Source organism: Oratosquilla oratoria, chromosome 5 (genome assembly GCF_046742065.1).
Source record: "Oratosquilla oratoria isolate Oo_2021 chromosome 5, ASM4674206v1, whole genome shotgun sequence".
NCBI lineage: Eukaryota > Metazoa > Arthropoda > Malacostraca > Stomatopoda > Squillidae > Oratosquilla > Oratosquilla oratoria.
The window spans coordinates 37,024,530-37,043,645 of NC_134781.1; the positions used below are offsets into that span (position 1 = coordinate 37,024,530).

Here is a 19,116-nt window from a genome sequence, read left to right on the forward strand (position 1 = left end):
GAAATGCACAATCAGCCCATCCATCTCTTTCTTGTATTATATCTATTAGCCTTGAATAGAAACATATTAAATTGGTGATGCATGATCGTCCTTGTCTGAATCCAAATTGCCTTGAATTTAACACTTTTTTTCTAAATATTTTACCCATCTACTTTTGACAATTCTTTCACAAATTTTTGCTACTGTACTTGTTAGAGAGACTGGTCTATAGTTGGTAGGGTCTTCTTTATTTCCTCCTTTATATATAGGTACTATATTTGCTTTTTTCCAATCTTCTGGAACTTTTCCTTCTTTCAAGGAACTGTTTATTATGCTATGTATTTTGTCTGCCAGTTCATTCCTGCATTCTTTCAAAATCCAGTTTGCTATTTCACTGGTCCATGCAATTTTCTGACATCAAGATTACTCGTGTTTCAATATATTTCGTTCTTTGTTACTTCTATTTCTTTCATGGGAGGGACTTTCTCTTTCCATTCGATCTCTTCAGGTTGTATGTTCTCCCTTGTAAACACTGATTTAAAATGTTTGTTCATAATTTCTGCCATTTCAATTTCCTCTGTGTATTCAACTCCTTGTCTTAATTTCTCCAAGTCTTGTTTGTTTTTCAATTTGTTGTTTACAAATCTGTAGAATAGTTTTGGTTGACCTTTACACTTTTCTATGATTTCTTTTTCATATTTTCTCTTTTCCTCTCTGCACGCTTGTACATATTCATTTCTATAACAAGTATATATTTTCTATTTTTCAGGCCTTCTGTCTTTTTTCCATCTGGTCCAAGCTTTGTCTCTTTTGTCTTTTAACTCCCTACAACTTTTATTGTACCAGAATTGTACATATTCTTTTTCTTGTTTTTGTCTTGGGACATACTTTTCCACTCCTTTTTTGTAAATTGTCAAAATATTCCATTTCTCTTCCACTGTTGTTTCTTCTTTGCATATTTCTTCCCAGTTTTCTTTTTGAAAGAATTCTCTTATTTTATCAAAGTTTGTTTTTTCATACATCATTCTTCCTTTTCTGTATTGTTCATTTCTTTTTATGTATTTTTCTTCATTTAGTTCCAGTTCAATCAATATGTGGTCACTTTTACTTATTGGTGTTTTCTATTCAATCTTGTCCACTATTCTAGGTTCAGATGTAATTATTAGGACTAGTCTCGATGGTTCTTCCTCATTTCTATACCTAGTGTTCTCCTGTATCCACTGTGTCATTGTCTTGTCAGTAATCATCTCAAGTAGAGCGTTTCCCCATGAGCCGTCTCCACCCTTTACTGTCATCTCTTCCCAGCAGATTTCTTTGCAATTAAAGTCGCCCATCATAACTATTCTTCCTCCATCTTCCATTATCTTATTTAATGTTATTTTTGTGTCCTCTAACATACTTTTATGTTCACTCTCTTCCCACGAGGCTGTTTTTGGAGGCACATAACTTATCACAAACTTTCTGCTCTTCTTATCTCTGTCTTCCACTTTGATCATAATCATCTCTACTGTATTCTTTCCATATGTGACACACTTCACGTTTATATCCTTCTTAGTCAGGAACATAACTCCACCCCCTTCCTTTTTCACTCTGTTTCTAATCCAATAATTATATGCATCATGTCCTACACTGTTGGGTGGTAGTGGACCTTTTAATTTTGTTTCTACAATTCCCATTATGTCCGGTTCTTTTTCCTTCAAATAATCATTCAGCTCATTCAATCCTGTTATTAATCCATCTATATTTGTGTAAGACACTCTTAGTTTTCTGACACTTCCATTGTGTTCTCTGTTTCCCTTTTGTTTTTCTCTTATATGTCGAAATTCCTTACTTTCATATTTACTACTCTCCAATAGAATCTCTCTTTTTCCGACTCTGTTCTGGTCTCGTTTTTTTCCTTAGCTTCAAGTCTTTTCTTTTTTTCTTCCTCTCTTTCCTCTTTATTCATTTCCCTTTTTATCCATACCTTTTTATATTGTTCACTTGTTGCTAGTTTCCCTGTTTTGGATAAGATATTCTCTGCCGTCGTTTGTGACCTGAATTTAATCTTAAGTGGTCTGGTCTTATCTGTACTATATTTTCTGAGTCTGAACTTCTCTTCGATTTGTTTCATTATTTCTGGTTCATCTTCCTGAACTAATTGTAGTAAACTGCTTACTTTTTCATTTTCCTCTTTGATTCTTGAGGTTCTATCTGGGTTATGTTTCTCTTCCATTCCTAATATAATTATACATTTCTTTTTGTCTGCTAAGTCTCTTACAATATTCTCCTTCTGTCTCATAACTTTGATAACTGAGTCTTCAGTTTGTTCTTTCATTTGCTGTTTAATTATATCAGTAAATGCAACTTTACTGTTTTCTTGAATTGTCTTCCAACCCTTAGCTTCTTTAGCTATGACCTCTTTGTTTTCTTTATTATTCCTCTTTAATTCTTCATTCTCCTCTTTTACTTCTCTTAACTGTCTTTTTAGTTCTTCTATTTCATCAGTTAAGTTTTTGTTCGCCTTCTCTAGTTCTTCCAATTTTTCAACCATCTCTGCAATTTTTTACATTTTACCGAACCTAATCTCCCAATGTTCAGTCATTTGTTCAAGTTTTTCCTCCAGTTTTGCCAGTCGGGGGAGGTTGGTATCCGCCACCCCCTCATTAAATCCTTGGAAATTATTATCCTCACCTTCCATTGTACTGATCTTATCTATGTTTCTAATCTTTACATTTTTGTTAGTCCCATCATCGAAATCCAAATCATTGGTTCGGCGTTTGTTTACAAGCCCTCTGGCCTCTTGGACCAAGTCCTCCCCTTCCTCATTTCCTTCCATTTCCCTCAGTAATCCCTCCCCTTCTCCTTTTTCCTCACTTTCCCACTACACCACGAGGAATTTCCTCCCACCCTGTAAATACAATAGGTACTTCCTTTGCTTTGGGATCCACGAAAATTTCACTTTTTCTTCAGAACGTCCTTTATGCCGTACGTTCGATGAAGTGTGTGTGTGTGTGTGTGTGTGTGTGTGTGTGTGTGTGTGTGTGTATGTGTGTATTTACCTAGTTGTATTTTACGGGAAGGGGAGCTATGCTTGTGGGGTCCCGTCTTCATATCTCATTTTATCTAAACTATTTTTAAATTCATGTATTGTTTTTGCACACACCACTTTCTCATCTAACTTGTTCCAACTGTTTATTACTCTGTGAGGAAAGCTGTTCTTTTTCAAGTCTCTTCTATAGCTGTCTTTTTTTATTTTCTTTCCGTGTCCTCTTGTATTTCTGTCATCCCATTTTATCAGATTCTATCAGTAATTTCTATGCCTTTCATGATTCTGTAAATAGCTATCAAATCTCCTCTCTCTCTTCTTTGCTCTAGTGTCTGTAGTTCAAGTTTTTCTAGTCACTCTTCATATGATAGTTTTGAGAGTGTTGGTGCCAGTTTTGTAATTGCTCTTTGTATTCTTTCAACTTTTTTTATACATTTTTTTGTACTTGGTGACCATATCGTTGCTGCATATTCCAATCTTGGTCTTATCAGGGTGATTAGGATTTTCTTCACCATTTCTTCATCCAGGTATATAAATGCAACTTTGATTGTTCTTATTAACCCCTTCCATACGGTGCCGCACACGTAGGCGTCATGAGGAGCAAGTGGATTCGCGACGCTGCCATATCGGCGTCTTGATTATATTTATTGTAGTCGCCCCTGTGTTTTTACATTCTCCCAAATGCGCCCTGAATCCCATTCTCTGTGGTTTTCAAAATTCGCGGGTGAAAGAGAGAACGATCGATATAAGCCGTGACTATATTTTATGATGCAATTATTATTACGACACGTCATACGGCTGGCATTGGCTACTGCCCGCGAGATTTAAGTCCCGTACCAAAGTGGTTAAATTATAAGTTTCTCCAAAAATCTTATTTATATGTTTCTCAGGTGACATATTATTCATAACAATGACTCCCAGGTCCTTCTCATTTTCTACTTTCTTTATTCCTTCTTCTCCCAATTTATATGCTCCTGTTATTCTGTTTTTGCTTTTTCCAAATTCCATTATCCTACACTTTTTTGTATTGAACTCCATCTCCCACTTCCTACTCCATTCCTGTACTATATTTAGATCTCTCTGTAGTGATTCACAATCTTCTTCAGTTTTCACTCTTTTCAGTAGTTTTGCATCATCTGCAAAGAAGCTCATATAGCTTTCAATTCCTTCATCCATATCATTAATATATATAGCAAACATTATTGGGGCCAGAACTGTTCCCTGCGGAACATCGCTTATTACTTCATCCCATTTTGAGTGCTGGTTTCTTATCACTACTCTCATTTTTCTTTCTTGCATAAAGTCTTCCATCCAATTTAGTAGTTTTCCCTGTATTCCTCCTTCAGTTTCTAATTTCTTAAGCAACTTCTTATGTGGTACTTTGTCACAAGCTTTCTTTAGGTCTAGAAATGCACAGTCCGCCCATCCATCTCTTTCTTGTATTATATCTATTAGCCTTGAATAGAAACATATTAAATTGGTGACGCATGATCGTCCTTGTCTGAATCCAAATTGCCTTGGATTTAACACTGTTTTTTTCTAAATATTTTACCCATCTACTTTTGATAATTCTTTCACAAATTTTTGCTATTGTACTTGTTAGAGAGATTGGTCTATAGTTTGTAGGGTCTTCTTTATTTCCTCCTTTATATATAGGTACTATATTTGCTTTTTTCCAATCTTCTGGAACTTTTCCTTCTTTCAAGGAACTGTTTAGTATGCTATGTATTTTGTCTGCCAGTTCATTCCTGCATTCTTTCAGAATCCAGTTTGCTATATCATCTGGTCCATGCGATTTTCTGACATCAAGATTACTCGTGTGTGTCAATATTTCATTCTTTGTTACTTCTATTTCTTCCATAGGGGGGACTTTCTCTTTCCATTCAAACTCTTCAGGTTGTATGTTCTCCCTTGTAAACATTGATTTAAAATGTTTGTTCATAATTTCTGCCATTTCCATTTCCTCAGTGTATTCAACTCCCTCTTGTCTTAATTTCTCCAAGTCTTGTTTGTTTTTCAGTTTATTGTTTACAAATCTGTAGAATAGTTTTGGTTGATCTTTTACACTTTTCTATGACATCTTTTTCATATTTTCTCTTTTCCTCTCTGCACGTTTGTACATATTCATTTCTATAACCGGTATATATTTTCCATTTTTCAGGTCTTCTGTCTTTTTTTCCATCTGGTCCAGGCTTTGTCTCTTTTGTCTTTTAACTCCCTACAACTTTTGTTGTACCAGCATTTTACATATTCTTTTTCTTGTTTTTGCCTTGGGACATACTTTTCCACTCCTTTTTTGTAAATTTTTGTCAAAATATTCCATTTCTCTTCCACTGTTGTTTCTTCTTTGTATATTTCTTCCCAGTTTTCTTGTTGAAAGAATTCTCTTATTTTATCAAAGTTTGTTTTTTCATACATCATTCTTCCTTTTCTATATTGCTCATTTCTTTTCATATATTTTTCTTCATTAAGTTCCAGTTCAATCAATATGTGGTCACTTTTACTTATTGGTGTTTTATATTCAATCTTGTCCACTATTCTAGGTTCAGATGTAATTATTAAGTCTAGTCTGGATGGTTCTTCTTCATTTCTATACCTGGTGTTCTCCTGTATCCATTGTGTCATTGTATGGTCAGTAATCATCTCAAGTAGAGCGTTTCCCCATGAGCCGTCTCCACCCTTTACTGTCATTTCTTCCCAGCAGATTTCTTTGCAATTAAAGTCGCCCATTATAACTATTCTTCCTCCATCTTCCATTATTTTATTTAATGTTATTTTTGTGTCCTCTAACATACTTTTATGTTCACTCTCCTCCCATGAGGCTGTTTTCAGAGGCACATAATTTATCACAAATTTTCTGCTCTTCTTATCTCTGTCTTCCACTTCTATCATAATCATCTCTACTGTATTCTTTCCATATATGACACCCTTCACGTTTATATCCTTCTTAGTCAGGAACATAACTCCACCCCCTTGCTTTTTCTCTCTGTTTTTAATCCAATAATTATATGCATCATGTCCTACACTGTTGGGTGGTAGTGGGCCTTTTAATTTTGTTTCTACAATTCCCATTATGTCCGGTTCTTTTTCTTTCAAATAATCATTCAGCTCATTCAATCCTGTTATTAATCCATCTATATTAGTGTAAGACACTCTTAGTTTTCTGTCACTTCCATTGTGTTCTCTGTTTCCCTTTTGTTTTTCTCTTGTATGTCGAACTGCCTTAGTTTCATATTCACTACACTCCAATAGAATCTCCCTTTCTCTGACTCCGTTCTGCTCTCGTTTTTTTTCTTAGCTTCAAGTCTTTTCTGCTTTTCTTCCTCTCCTCTTTATTCATCTCCCTTTTTATCCATACCTTTTTATATTGTTCACTTGTTGCTAGTTTCCCTGTTTTGGATAAGATATTCTCTGCCGTCGTTTGTGACCTGAATTTAATCTTAATTGGTCTGGTCTTATCTGTACTATACTTTCCGAGCCTGAATTTTTCCTCAATTTCCTTCATAATTTCTGGTTCATCTTCCTGAACTAATTTTAGTAAACTGCTTACTTTTTCATTTTCCTCATTGGTTCTTGAGGTTCTATCTGGGTTATATTTCTCTTCCATTCCTAATATAATTATACATTTCTTTTTGTCAGCTAAGACTCTTACTATATTCTCCTTCTGTCTCATCACTTTAATAACCGAGTCTTCAGTTTCTCTCATTTGCTGTTTAATTATATCAGTAAATGCAACTTTACTGTTTTCTTTTATCGACTTCCATCCCTGTGTGTGTGTGTGTGTGTGTGTATTTACCTAGTTGTATTTACCTAGTTGTATTTTGCGGGAAGGGGAGCTATGCTCGTGTTGTCCCGCCTTTGTATCTTGCAGTGTCTAGTTTGTTTTTAAACTCATGAATGGTTTTTGCGCATACTATTTCATTGTCCAGTTTGTTCCAAGTGTCCAAAACTCTATGAGGAAAACTGTTTTTCTTCAGTTCTCTTCTATAGCTATGTTTTTTTATTTTCTTTCCATGTCCTCTTGTGTTTCTTTTGTCCCAGTTAAGTAAGCTCTCACTATCGAGTACCTCTGTGCCTTTCATGATTCTGTAGATGGTCAATAGGTCACCTCTCTCTCTTCTTTGCTCCAGTGTCGGTAACTCCAGTTTAGCCAATCTCTCTTCGTATGATAGGTTTGCAAGTGCAGGTGCCATTTTTGTAGCTGCTCTTTGGATTCTTTCTATTTTCTTTATATTCTTTTTGGTACTGGGGGACCACAATGTCGCTGCATACTCTAATCTAGGCCTTATCAATGTAACCAATATTTTTTTCATCATGTCTTCGTCCAAGTATGTAAACGCCACTTTTATTGATCTTAGCAAGTTGTAAGTCTCCCCGACAATTTTGTTAATCTGTATATCATAGGACAAGTCGTTCGTGATAATTACTCCCAAATCTTTTTCGGATCCTACTTTCTTTACTTCTTTGGTTCCAATTGTATATTTTCCTGATATTCTGTTTTTGCTTTTTCCAAACTCCATTATGCTACACTTCTTAGTATTAAAGTCCACTTCCCATTTCTGACTCCAGTTCCATACCCTATTTAGGTCTTCTTGCAGTGCTTCACAGTCCTCATCAGTTTCTATTTTCCTTAGCAGTTTGGCGTCATCGGCAAAGAAGCTCATGTAGCAGTTCACGTCCTCATCCATGTCATTCATATAGATAGCAAACATTATTGGTGCCAGCACAGATCCTTGCGGTACTCCACTGATCACCTCTTTCCAGTCTGAATATTTTTCTCTGAGCACTACTCTCATCTTTCTACCAGTCAGAAAGTCCTCTATCCATTTTAGTAGGTTTCCCTGTATTCCTCCTATGTGTTCCAGTTTTTTTAGTAGTTTTCTGTGTGGTACTTTGTCAAAGGCTTTTTGCAAGTCTAGGAATGCACAATCAGCCCATCCATTTCTTTCTTGCACTATGTCTATTAGTCTTGAGTAAAAGCATATTAAGTTTGTGGAGCATGATCTTCCTTGTCTGAATCCGAATTGTCTTGGGTTTAATATGTCATTGTCTTCCAGATGTTTTACCCATCTATTCTTGATTATTTTCTCACAAATTTTGGCTATGGTGCTTGTTAGTGATACTGGCCTATAGTTGGTGGGTTCTTCTTTGTTTCCTCCTTTGTGTATTGGTACAATGTTAGCGTTTTTCCAGTCCTCGGGTATCTTTCCTTCTTTGAGTGAGCTGTTTATTAAGATGTGTATTTTGTCTGTTAGTTCTTCTTTGCACTCCTTTAGAATCCAATTTGCAATACCGTCCGGGCCATGTGATTTTCTGACATCCAGCCTTGATAAATGTTCTGATATTTCCTTTAGTGATGCTGTAAACTCATTCATGTGTGTGTGTGTGTGTGTGTGGTGTAACAATGATATGAGCTGTCTGTGAATTTCGCGGAATATTAGTTATAGCTTCATGTTTGGTTCAATGTACATAATTCTAGCGATTAATAGGACTGGGCAGTTGGTTTCTGGATAGTGAGCGTTATTGTTGTATTGTTGCAAAAAACGTAGTTCGTTGTTATAGAAGTGTTTTTCATGGTGATTACTCTCGCGTACTGATTTTAAAATTTCCCATCAACTTACTGCGTCATTATTTTGTTTTCCTATTATACCGTCTATTTCTACTTGACTACATTTCTGCTACAATTATCCTTTATATATATACTGAATTATATATTATTGTACAGGTACTCCTCGTTTAACGACCTACTCAGTTAACGACAACTCGGAGTAACGACGGGCTTTATGACAGACCAATATTCGTTTAACGTAAATCTCCCGAAGTTACGACGTCGTGTACGATAATTAAGTTGGCCGAGGCAAATTTGTATGATGTTATAAATGAACTTGTACGGTGGATATTAGCTGTGAGGTAAAGTGTTCTGAAGCTTAGGTCTACATTACCATCCTGCAAGCTGCAAAAACTACCTGGGGTACAATATATACCGGTAGTGGTTAATTTTCAGTTTCGTCCATGGGCGCAATATAGCAACAGAAAATTATTAATTTTGTAAATTATAATGTATCAACGTAATATGCAATTTTGTGAGCGGAAATAAAAAAAAGGTGCTAAAACATATTTCGTAAGTAACGAAGTCATGTCGGACGAATGGTACACCATGTTTGTTATGATAGATGCCGATGTCGAGGAAATGAAAGGATGATAAATTTGCCTAACCTAAACTAAACCTAATCTGTGTTTGATAAATCATTACCTGCAAATTAAATGTCATCCGGGTCGTCCTCGTTGTCGTCGTCGTGAGAGACATTGGCAGACGACAAGATGGCGTCCCGATCCTATGCTACCGACTTCGTTCATTAGCATATTTTCTTGTAGCATGGTATTTTTTACTTTCATTTCCGCCCACAAAATTGCATATTACGTTGATACATTTTAATTTACAAAATTAATAATCAATTTTCTATTGCTATATTGCGCCCATGGTCGAAACTAAAAAAATACCCGGGTATTCAATATGGAATGTCAGCATACGCGGATTTGGTCATATACGGTAATTTCGGGAACATAACCACCATAAATAAACAGTAAATAAAGCTTTAATGTACTGTATAAAAGAGGGAAATACACGAAAATAAAGATACATGTATTGCTGGACATTGTACATCCAGTACATGTACGTACAGTATATGTATACACTTTCGCTTAACGACCAATTCGGTTAACAACGGCGCGTTGGTCCCAATTGTCGTCGTTAAACGAGGACTGGTTGTATATATATTATAGTACACACACACATATATATATATATATATATTTATTTATATACTGTACCTCCAAAGTACAGGTACTCCTTGTTTAACGACCTACTCGGAGTAACGACAGGCTTTATGACATTCGTTTAACGTAAATCTCCCGAAGTTACGACGTCGTGTACGATAATTAAGTTGGCTGAGGCAAATTTGTATGATGTTATAAATAAACTTGTACAGTGGATATTACCTGTGAGGTAAAGTGTTCTGAAGCTTAGGTCTACATTACCATCCTGCAAGCTGAAAAAACTACCTGGGGTACAGTATATACCGGTAGTGGTAAATTTTTAGTTTCGACCAAGGGCGCAATATAGCAATAGAAAATTAATTATTAATTTAGTAAATTATAATGTATCAACGTAATATGCAATTTTGTGAGCGGAAATAAAAAAAAGGTGCTAAAACAAATTTCGTAAGTAACGAAGTCATGTCGGACGAAAGGTACACTGTGTTTGTTATGATAGATGCCGATGTCGAAGAAATGAAAGGATGATAAATTCGTCTAACCTAAACTAAACTAACCTAACCTGTGTTTGATAAATCATTACCTGCAAATTAAATGTCATCTGGCTCGTCCTCGTTGTCGTCATCGTGAGAGACGTTGGCAGACGAGATGGCGTCCCGATCCTATGCTACCGACTTCGTTCATTAGCATATTTTCTTGTAGCATGGTATTTTTTACTTTCATTTCCGCCCACAAAATTGCATATTATGTTGATACATTTTAATTTACAAAATTAATAATTAATTTTCTATTGCTATATTGCGCCCATGGTCGAAACTAAAAATATACCCCGGTATTCAATATGGAAAGTCAGCATACGCGGATTTGGTCATATACGGTAATTTCAGGAACCTAACCACCATAAATAAACAGTAAATAAAGTTTTAATGTACTGTATAAAAGAGGGAAAATACACAAAAATAAAGATACATGTATTGCTGGACATTGTACATACAGTACATGTACGTATATGTATACACTCGTCCTTGTTGTCGTCGTCGTGAGAGACGTTGGCAGACGACAAGATGGCGTCCCGATCCTATGCTACCGACTTCGTTCATTAGCATATTTTCTTGTAGCATGGTATTTTTTACTTTCATTTCCGCCCACAAAATTGCATATTACGTTGATACATTTTAATTTACAAAATTAATAATCAATTTTCTATTGCTATATTGCGCCCATGGTCGAAACTAAAAAAAATACCCCGGTATTCAATATGGAATGTCAGCATAGGCGGATTTGGTCATATACGGTAATTTCAGGAACCTAACCACCGTAAACAGTAAATAAAGCTTTAATGTACTGTATAAAAGAGGGAAAATACACGAAAATAAAGATACATGTATTGCTGGACATTGTACATACAGTACATGTACGTATATGTATACACTTTCGCTTAACGACCAATTCGGTTAACGACGGCGCGCTGGTCCCAATTGTCGTCGTTAAACGAGGAGTGGTTGTACTAAATTATAAATTTTTCCTTGACTCCACCACCACAATCTGGTAACATCTGGTAACATTGGACTCTGTGACACGCATGTGGCCAGTTGACGGAAAATGCTCAACTTAGCTTACCATTCCCGCCAAATTGAGCTATTTCCGTATACGCGCATCTGGCCAGCTAGCGGAAAATGGTCAACTTAGCGGACCATTTCCGCTAAGTTGAGCATTTTCGTTATTGCTATTTGCAGTTCACTAATTTGAGCTTCCGCTAAATTGAGATTCGTTAAATAGGGCTTCTACTGTATATCACAGTAGTGGCGACACACAGACGACACCATCATATAATTTGCTTTTTTGCACCTTTGTTGGTTTCTTCATATGAAACCTCACTACTGGGGGCCTTCGGGGTATCTAAAAAATTGTAAAGAGGTTTATTTTAACCAGTAGTGGGTGCCTTTGGAAGTGAATCCCCTCTTCCTCCAAAAACCATCGATAGTAACTTTTACTTCTTTTACTTCCTGTAAAGTTGGGTCTTCCTTTTCTAATGCTGCATGTACATGTTCCCTTGTTTTTTCCAAGAGTTCCTCATATTTCTTTATGCTTGTCTCTATAACATGATGGCTAAGTTTACTAAACGTCTTGTGATGTATCATTTTCATGTTCATTGCCATGTACATTTTCTGTACTGCAACATAACCATCCCCACAGTGTAAGTCGGCCTCCACAACTCTGTTATGTACTTCATAACTTTCATTTCTATGGCCTGGTGAAGTACACCATTTGCTCTTTTCAGAGCACAACTTACATTCTGCCTGAAATGTCTTCACCATTCCACATTCTCCTTTCACTTCAACATACATCTTCTCACCACACTGGCATCTAACAAGAGAATTTATCCACTGCAAAAAACTGCTCTTCTCCACAATCATAAATTCACGTTCATTCTTATCTCCCCTCTGTACAATTTCATAACTAATATCTAATTTTCTTGCTGTATTCGAGATGAATGAAGTACTTGATGGTGTAGACCTGGCTACAGATGTTGAGAGAGGTGGAAGTGAGGGCAGTGGAGTGAGAGATGGTGAGATCTTGGCTAGTCATCTTTGACTGTTTGCCATCTTTAACTGTTGTTTTTTTGTCATTGTAGATGTTCTTTTTGCTACCCATGATGACTGTACTAATGAGTAATATGTACTAATTAAGGTAATATATTGCCAGGAGAGCTCAAGAGACATGCATACTTTCCCTTTCAAAGCTAGCAGGTAACTGACGTCCAGCTGAGCTCAAAGTTGGCAAGAGCTATCCCTCCACCTTCCTCCCTTCCCCTCCACCCTCATACTAGCCGTTGAAGCATTGGGCAAGTGTAAATTCAATCAAATTTCAACGCCTCCCTCTAGTGTGGGTTGTGCCTTTAACTCTGTCTATTTACCCCCCCCCCCCAGACATTTAAATTGCACGCAGCTGGAAAATTATTTGTCGGGATTTATTTCTAAATGGTATACAAACTTTTTGAACACAGTTTTGAAAAATGCTATATCTTGACCAAATTCACCCCCCCCAGGTGTCGTGTACCCCCTTAATTATTTTGATAAAAGCATACCAAAATCCTTAAAGTAGATGTGTGTGTTTTGGGCTGTTATTTTATTGTTATAAAGCTGTGTTATTATTGTTAGGTCCTCCACAAAAGTTACAGCTTTGATGTGCTCTGGGTCTGGTGTGGTGAGGTCACTTGTAAATAAGTTAGTGTTAGTGAGAATTATTCCTAGGGGAATGCCATAGTACAATCTTTTGATCAATAACAGACGGTTGTTCAGTGACAATGCAGTCTCTACTAGCCAGATGGTTTGTCAACCATTTCATGTCATTATTATGAATATTAGTTTCTCCAGGGACCAATAATAAGTAACTATTTGTGGTGGTCCTTCAACATGGACAACAAAGCTGCCCAATTTCAAAACCCATAAACTCCCTCATTTCAATCAAGAGCCCTAAAGGGCTGACATTTGGTCTCTAGACTAGGCCTAAGATCTCTGTAACTTCAATTATATTTCTTACACCTTTTCACACATGGAGAACTTCAATTATATTTCTTACACTTTTTTACACATGGAAAGTTGACAACCAGTAATAGTTGCCCTTTTACTACTTTTAGACAGTGACACAGAAACAGTCCCACATCAATACAACAGACAACAGTTCAAGGTTTCTCTCCAGAGACATCTGTGGGAGGGCCTGGAAACAGTTGGCAGCTGCTGTGGGGGCTGTGGGTTTTCCATTTGGTGAGATTCAAGGTAACAAATATTATCATCTGTTTCTCCACTCACGGGTGCAACTTGAAGGGTCCAGTACCAAATTCAATATCAAAAGAAATATTGGTGAAAAATTCTATATAAACAAATTCTTTTCTACTTTAGTTTTGGCATACCCATGTATGCTTTAAAGAGAGAGAAAGAGTGAAAGAGAGAGATAAAGAGATATCTATGCAAATGTGCCTTACCAAAGCAAAATTCAAAACATTGAAAGTTAAAGCTCATTTTCATGACCAAAATAATCTCAATCTACTTACTGACAATGGGAAGAAGTAATCCGTGAGAAGAAATAAAGTGACATAGAGAGCCACAACCCTGATTCTCTTCAGCATGGCATTAGCCAAATTCACATCTTGCTTATCTTGTCTTTCAATCAAGTCTTGGTATACCCTATACTTATAGTATGGGCCTGAAATAAAAAAATAAAAAATAAATCAAATGGTATTTAAAACTTCTCAAGCTTTAATCAGTGTACAAACAGTTCTTAAGAACTACACTTTACTTCACTTTCATAGCAGATTCCCATCAGGAAATACAGATACTTTACAATCTATAGAAAATAAAGTATTGAAAATAAAAACAGGATCTACCAAAACCACACCAATAGAATGTCTTCACAGAAACCAAAATCTTCCCCATAGAACACATGAAAATGATAAATACACAGTTCTTAGCAAGAGTCCTCAATCCTACTCACTCATCCCATTATGTCACACAAGCACAACCAAATGAGCACAAAACTATACAAGATTTTAAGAAAAAACTGGATGCGGAGAGATACAAAAACGGGTCACTACGAGCATAGCTCTCGTCCAGTAAAATCAACTAGGTAAATACAACAAAAGAATTACACTAATACTACACTACTCAAAACATTAACAATAACCAAACACCTGCAATTTGGCTTTAGACATTGAAGATAATGTGCCACAAACTTGATATGCTTTTACTCAAGGCTAATAGAAATAATACAAGAAAAGGACAGATGAGCAAATTGTGCCTTCTTTGATATATAAAAAGCATAAATTACCACACAAAAAGCTACTAAGAAAAATTGAGACAATAGGTGGAGTACAAGGAAAGTTATTGGAATGGATGAAAGATTTCTTGAATGGGAGAAAATGTGGGTGGTACTTAAAGACAAGAACTCAAACTGGGAAGAAATGATAAGTGGAGTCCCACAAGGTTCTGTATTTGGCTCCAAAAATGTTTGCCATATATATAACTGACATGGATGAAGGTGTGGAATGTTATATGAACTTCTTTGCAGATGATGCAAAACTATTAGAGAGTAAGTACAGAGGAAGATTGTAAATCACTACAAAAAGACCTGGACTAGGTTTGGGAATGGAGTCAGAAGTGTGAAGTGAACTTCAACATCAAGAAATGTAGTATAATGGAATTTGGAAAAAAAAAATAGAATATCGGGACAATATAAAATTGGTACAATGAAAGTTAGAAAAGTCAACTCAGAAAAGGACCTAGGAGTAACTATCACCAATGACATGGCATAAGACAAACATATCAACAAAACAGTTGGAGAAACTTTCAATTTATTAAGATCAATGAAAAAGGCCTTTGACTACATGGATGAAGAAATGGTAAAGAAAATATTAGTTACATTGACAAAACCAAGATTAGAGTATGCTGCAACACTATGGACACCTAGTACTAAAAGGAACATATAGAAATTAGAAAGAATTCAAAGAACAATGACAAAGATGGCACCAACACTCTCCAAGTTGACATACAAAGATTGGACAAACTCGAACTACCAACCCTGGAACAAAGAAGAGAAAGAGGAAATCTACTAACCATCTACAGAAATATGAAAGGGATGGAAGTCCTTGATAGAGATGATTTACTAAAGTGGGAGAGGAGAAAATCAAGAGGACATGAAAAGAAACTTAAAAAGGATAGTTATACAAGAGATCTGAAAAAGAATAGCTTCCCATACAGAGTAATAGATATCTGGAACAAAATGAATGAGAAAACAGTGAGTGCAAAAACTATACAAGAATTTAAGATCAAACTGGATACTGAAAGATACAAAAGCAGGTCACTACAAGCATAGCTCTCTTCCCATAAAATACAACTAGGTAAATACAGTGAGTCCTCCTTATATGGTCATTCTTTATCCTGTAAATTCAGTTATGGTATTTGGTAATTACTATCCTCGATTCTATTTATGGTAAGAAAAATTCTCAGATACAGTATCTGCTCGTGTTTTGGAGGTAAAATTAGATATTTTGAAGAGGAAAGAGCAGGGAGAAGGTATGTCTGCCATAAGTTGTATAGGGTAATTTTAATTTGTGGTAAGGTTTTCAGGAACGCATATGTACCATATAACGAGGACTCACTGTACATTATGTCCACCATATCATCCGGCCAGTAATGGGTCAGAAGAAAAACATGTTCAGACCTTTAAAACAATGTTTAAGAAACATTATTTTAAAGGTCTGAACATGTAGTATGAGGGGCCTCAACAATTATCACACAAGATATCTGAATTTCTTTTTAGGCATCAAAACCTCCCACACACCATACATACATACATACATATACCAAGGCTTTTTCCCCCTTCCAAGGGAGGTAGCCAAAAAGGGAAAGGCATAAAAACACTCCCACCCATTTCATCCCTAAATACACTCCACACCCCTCCCGCCCTTCCTCTCATCTGAGCACCTCCTGGATGACGGGTCATCCCTGCACCCTGCCCACCGCCCTGGGTCAGAAGCAGTGTCGCAAGACACAGTACATCCACAGCAAGGCCGCTTCATTTAATCGGCGACCCCCCTTCTCCATCTAAACTATTTTTGAAACAAGTGCCCAAGGCAAAACTTTCCTTGATTAAACCATGTTTAAAGAGTAGGATTAAGCAGAATCAGGGTGCAATCAAACAGTCAAAGGATGGGTCCTCCTCACGGTTTAGGTACTTTGATGTACGGGAATATGGACATCTCGTCCAATGACTTTTTTTTTTTAAGAATAATAAACATAATTTGCAGAACAATTAAACTTTATTTACATATTTATATATACAGAATACAGGTGTGATTATTTCTTTTTTATCATAGTTGGAGCTATTCTAGGGTGTTAAAATAAGCATGTCCATAACATTTATAAACACATCTATTACTTACCAGAATATATCATCTAAAGCAAATTTTAATGAAATAACATGAAATATCATTAAAAAAAGGTAATAAAATAATTGTCTAAAAGTTTTTTGAAATCTTGTCCGTGGACGAGTTGACCACCCATGGTGGTGTCTGTGGACGGGTTGTCCTGCTTTGCAGTTTTGTGGACGGGGTGTCCATGGACGAGTTGTCCTACAATCGTGTATATATGTATATATGTGTGTAGATGTGTATGTACCATACTACCATGTAACAAAAATAAATAAATGAAAATAATTTTTTCCTTAAGGGAGAGCAACTCCCCATAAGCTTTGCTTCTCGCTCTCCCTTTTCAACTACCAATTTTATAAAAAAAAATGTATATATGTATGTCTAATTGTATTTAATATTGTTGAATAAACCTATAATAAATTAAAAAAATATATATTTCAGAAGGTAAGGGTTCAAAATGTAAGAGGGGGAAGAGAGAAGTGCATTCCAGGTACTACAGTTGAGAGAAAAGGACCTTTAACTTTTTTGGTTAGAGTCCCTGGCAATGTGTGTCTATTTGTGCATGTAGATCATTTGATTCCTGATGATACAAATGTTGAAAGATCTAAGGATGGTGGTGCAACATGGAATTCAGGTGTTCAAAATAATAGACTACCAGATCCAGAGTGTCCATCTTCAGATATAGTAATGGATGATGAAAACAGAGAAAGGTTGGATATACCCATTCAAGGCACCCCAGTTGGGAGTAGTGAAGGTTCTATGGATCAGGCAGTAATTAAGGATAATCCAAATGGTCTGATACAGAAAGATATTCAAAGTATGCCTGGTCCTGTGGCCAGCTCTGGTATGAACATCAGTAGGTATGGCAGGGTAAGGAAACCTCCAAGAAGGCTTGATTTATAGTTGGCCTAGATGGCCTCTTATCAGTGTATGCACATCAGTATACTGTTTCTGTTCTACCTTTAATTGTACTTTTGAATTATGGCAGGATCTATGTTTCTTTTGTTATAAAATGGAGGAAATGTTGTATTTGTTTATATATCTATATATATGCATGGTTTCACATTACAATATGTGTATATATGCAGTGGTACTTCTCGTGTTATTGTCAGAATAGCACATCTGGCAGTTCTCTTGTTTTTCTGGGAATAAACAGTCATGGCTGGGCCACCTTTTGGTCTTACGGTATGTAAGGTACAAAAGTTTTTACTAGAGAAAATGTACAACACCAGGATGAAGGACGAGAAGTGAAATCCCCCCATGAGGGAAATAATAGTAACACAGAAAGAAATAATGGACCAAATAATGAACCTTGATGTCAGGAAATCACACAGCCCAGATTGAATTGCAAACTGGATACTAAAAGAATGTAAAGAAGAACTAATAGACAAAATATATAACATAAAAAGTTGCTCACTCAAAGAAGGAAAAATGCCAACATCGTACCAATATATAAAGTAGGAAACAAAGAAGACCCAACAAATTACAGACCAGTTTCCCTTACAAGCATGGTAGCCAAAATTTGTGAAAAAGTTATAAAAAGTAGATGGATAAAACATCTGGAGAACAATATACTAAATCAGAGACAATTTGGATTTAGACAGAGAAGATCATGTACCACAAATTTGATCTGTTTTTACTCAAAAGTACTAGATATAATACAGGACAGAGAGGCTGGTTTTGCTTTCCTAGACCTACAAAAAGCTTTTGACAAAGTACTACGCAAAATAACTATTAAGAAAACTGGAAACCATAGGAAGGGTACAAGGTAAACTGAAATGGATAGAGGACTTCTTGCATGGAAGAAAAATGAGAGTAATGCTCAGAGATAAGAGTTCTACTTGGGAAGAGGTAATTAGTAGAGTTCCACATGGATCAGTATTGGCTCCAATAATGTTTGCTATTTATGTGAATGACATGGATGAGGGTGTGGAATGTTACATGAGCTTCTTTGCAGATGATGCAAAACTGTTGAAGAAAGTGAGTACTGAAATGGATTGTGATTCACTGCAGAGAGATCTGAACAGGGTTTGGGAATGGAGTCAGAAGTGGAAAATGGACTTTAATATTAAGAAATGTATAATGGAATTTGGAAAAAGTAAAAAAAGGATATCAGGACAATATAAAATTGGTGCAAAGGAAGTAAAGAAAGTGGGATCTGAAAAAGACCTGGGAGTAATCATCACAAAGGACATGTCCCCTGATAAACAGATAAACAAAATTGTTGGAGAAACCTATAACTTGCTAAGATCAATAAAAGTGGCTTTTACTTGGATGAAGAAATGGTAAAGAAAATACTAGTCACACTGATAAGGCCAAACTTGGAATATGCAGAGACACTATGGTTAACCAGGACTAAAAAGAATATAAGGAAAACTGAGAGAATCCAGAGAGCAACTATGAAGAT

At 36.1% G+C, this 19,116-nt stretch overlaps 1 protein-coding gene across 6 annotated transcripts in view; it reads right to left on the reverse strand.

The window, feature by feature from the left end:
* Positions 1 to 19,116, reverse strand: part of frj (membrane bound O-acyltransferase domain containing farjavit) — a 183,554-nt gene that overhangs the window by 81,033 nt on the left and 83,405 nt on the right. For all 6 annotated transcript variants that reach the window (XM_076185167.1, XM_076185166.1, XM_076185168.1 and 3 more), the window contains one exon: positions 13,836 to 13,987. In XM_076185167.1, the coding sequence (XP_076041282.1) occupies positions 13,836 to 13,987 (152 nt within the window). The remainder of the gene's footprint in view (positions 1 to 13,835; positions 13,988 to 19,116) is intronic.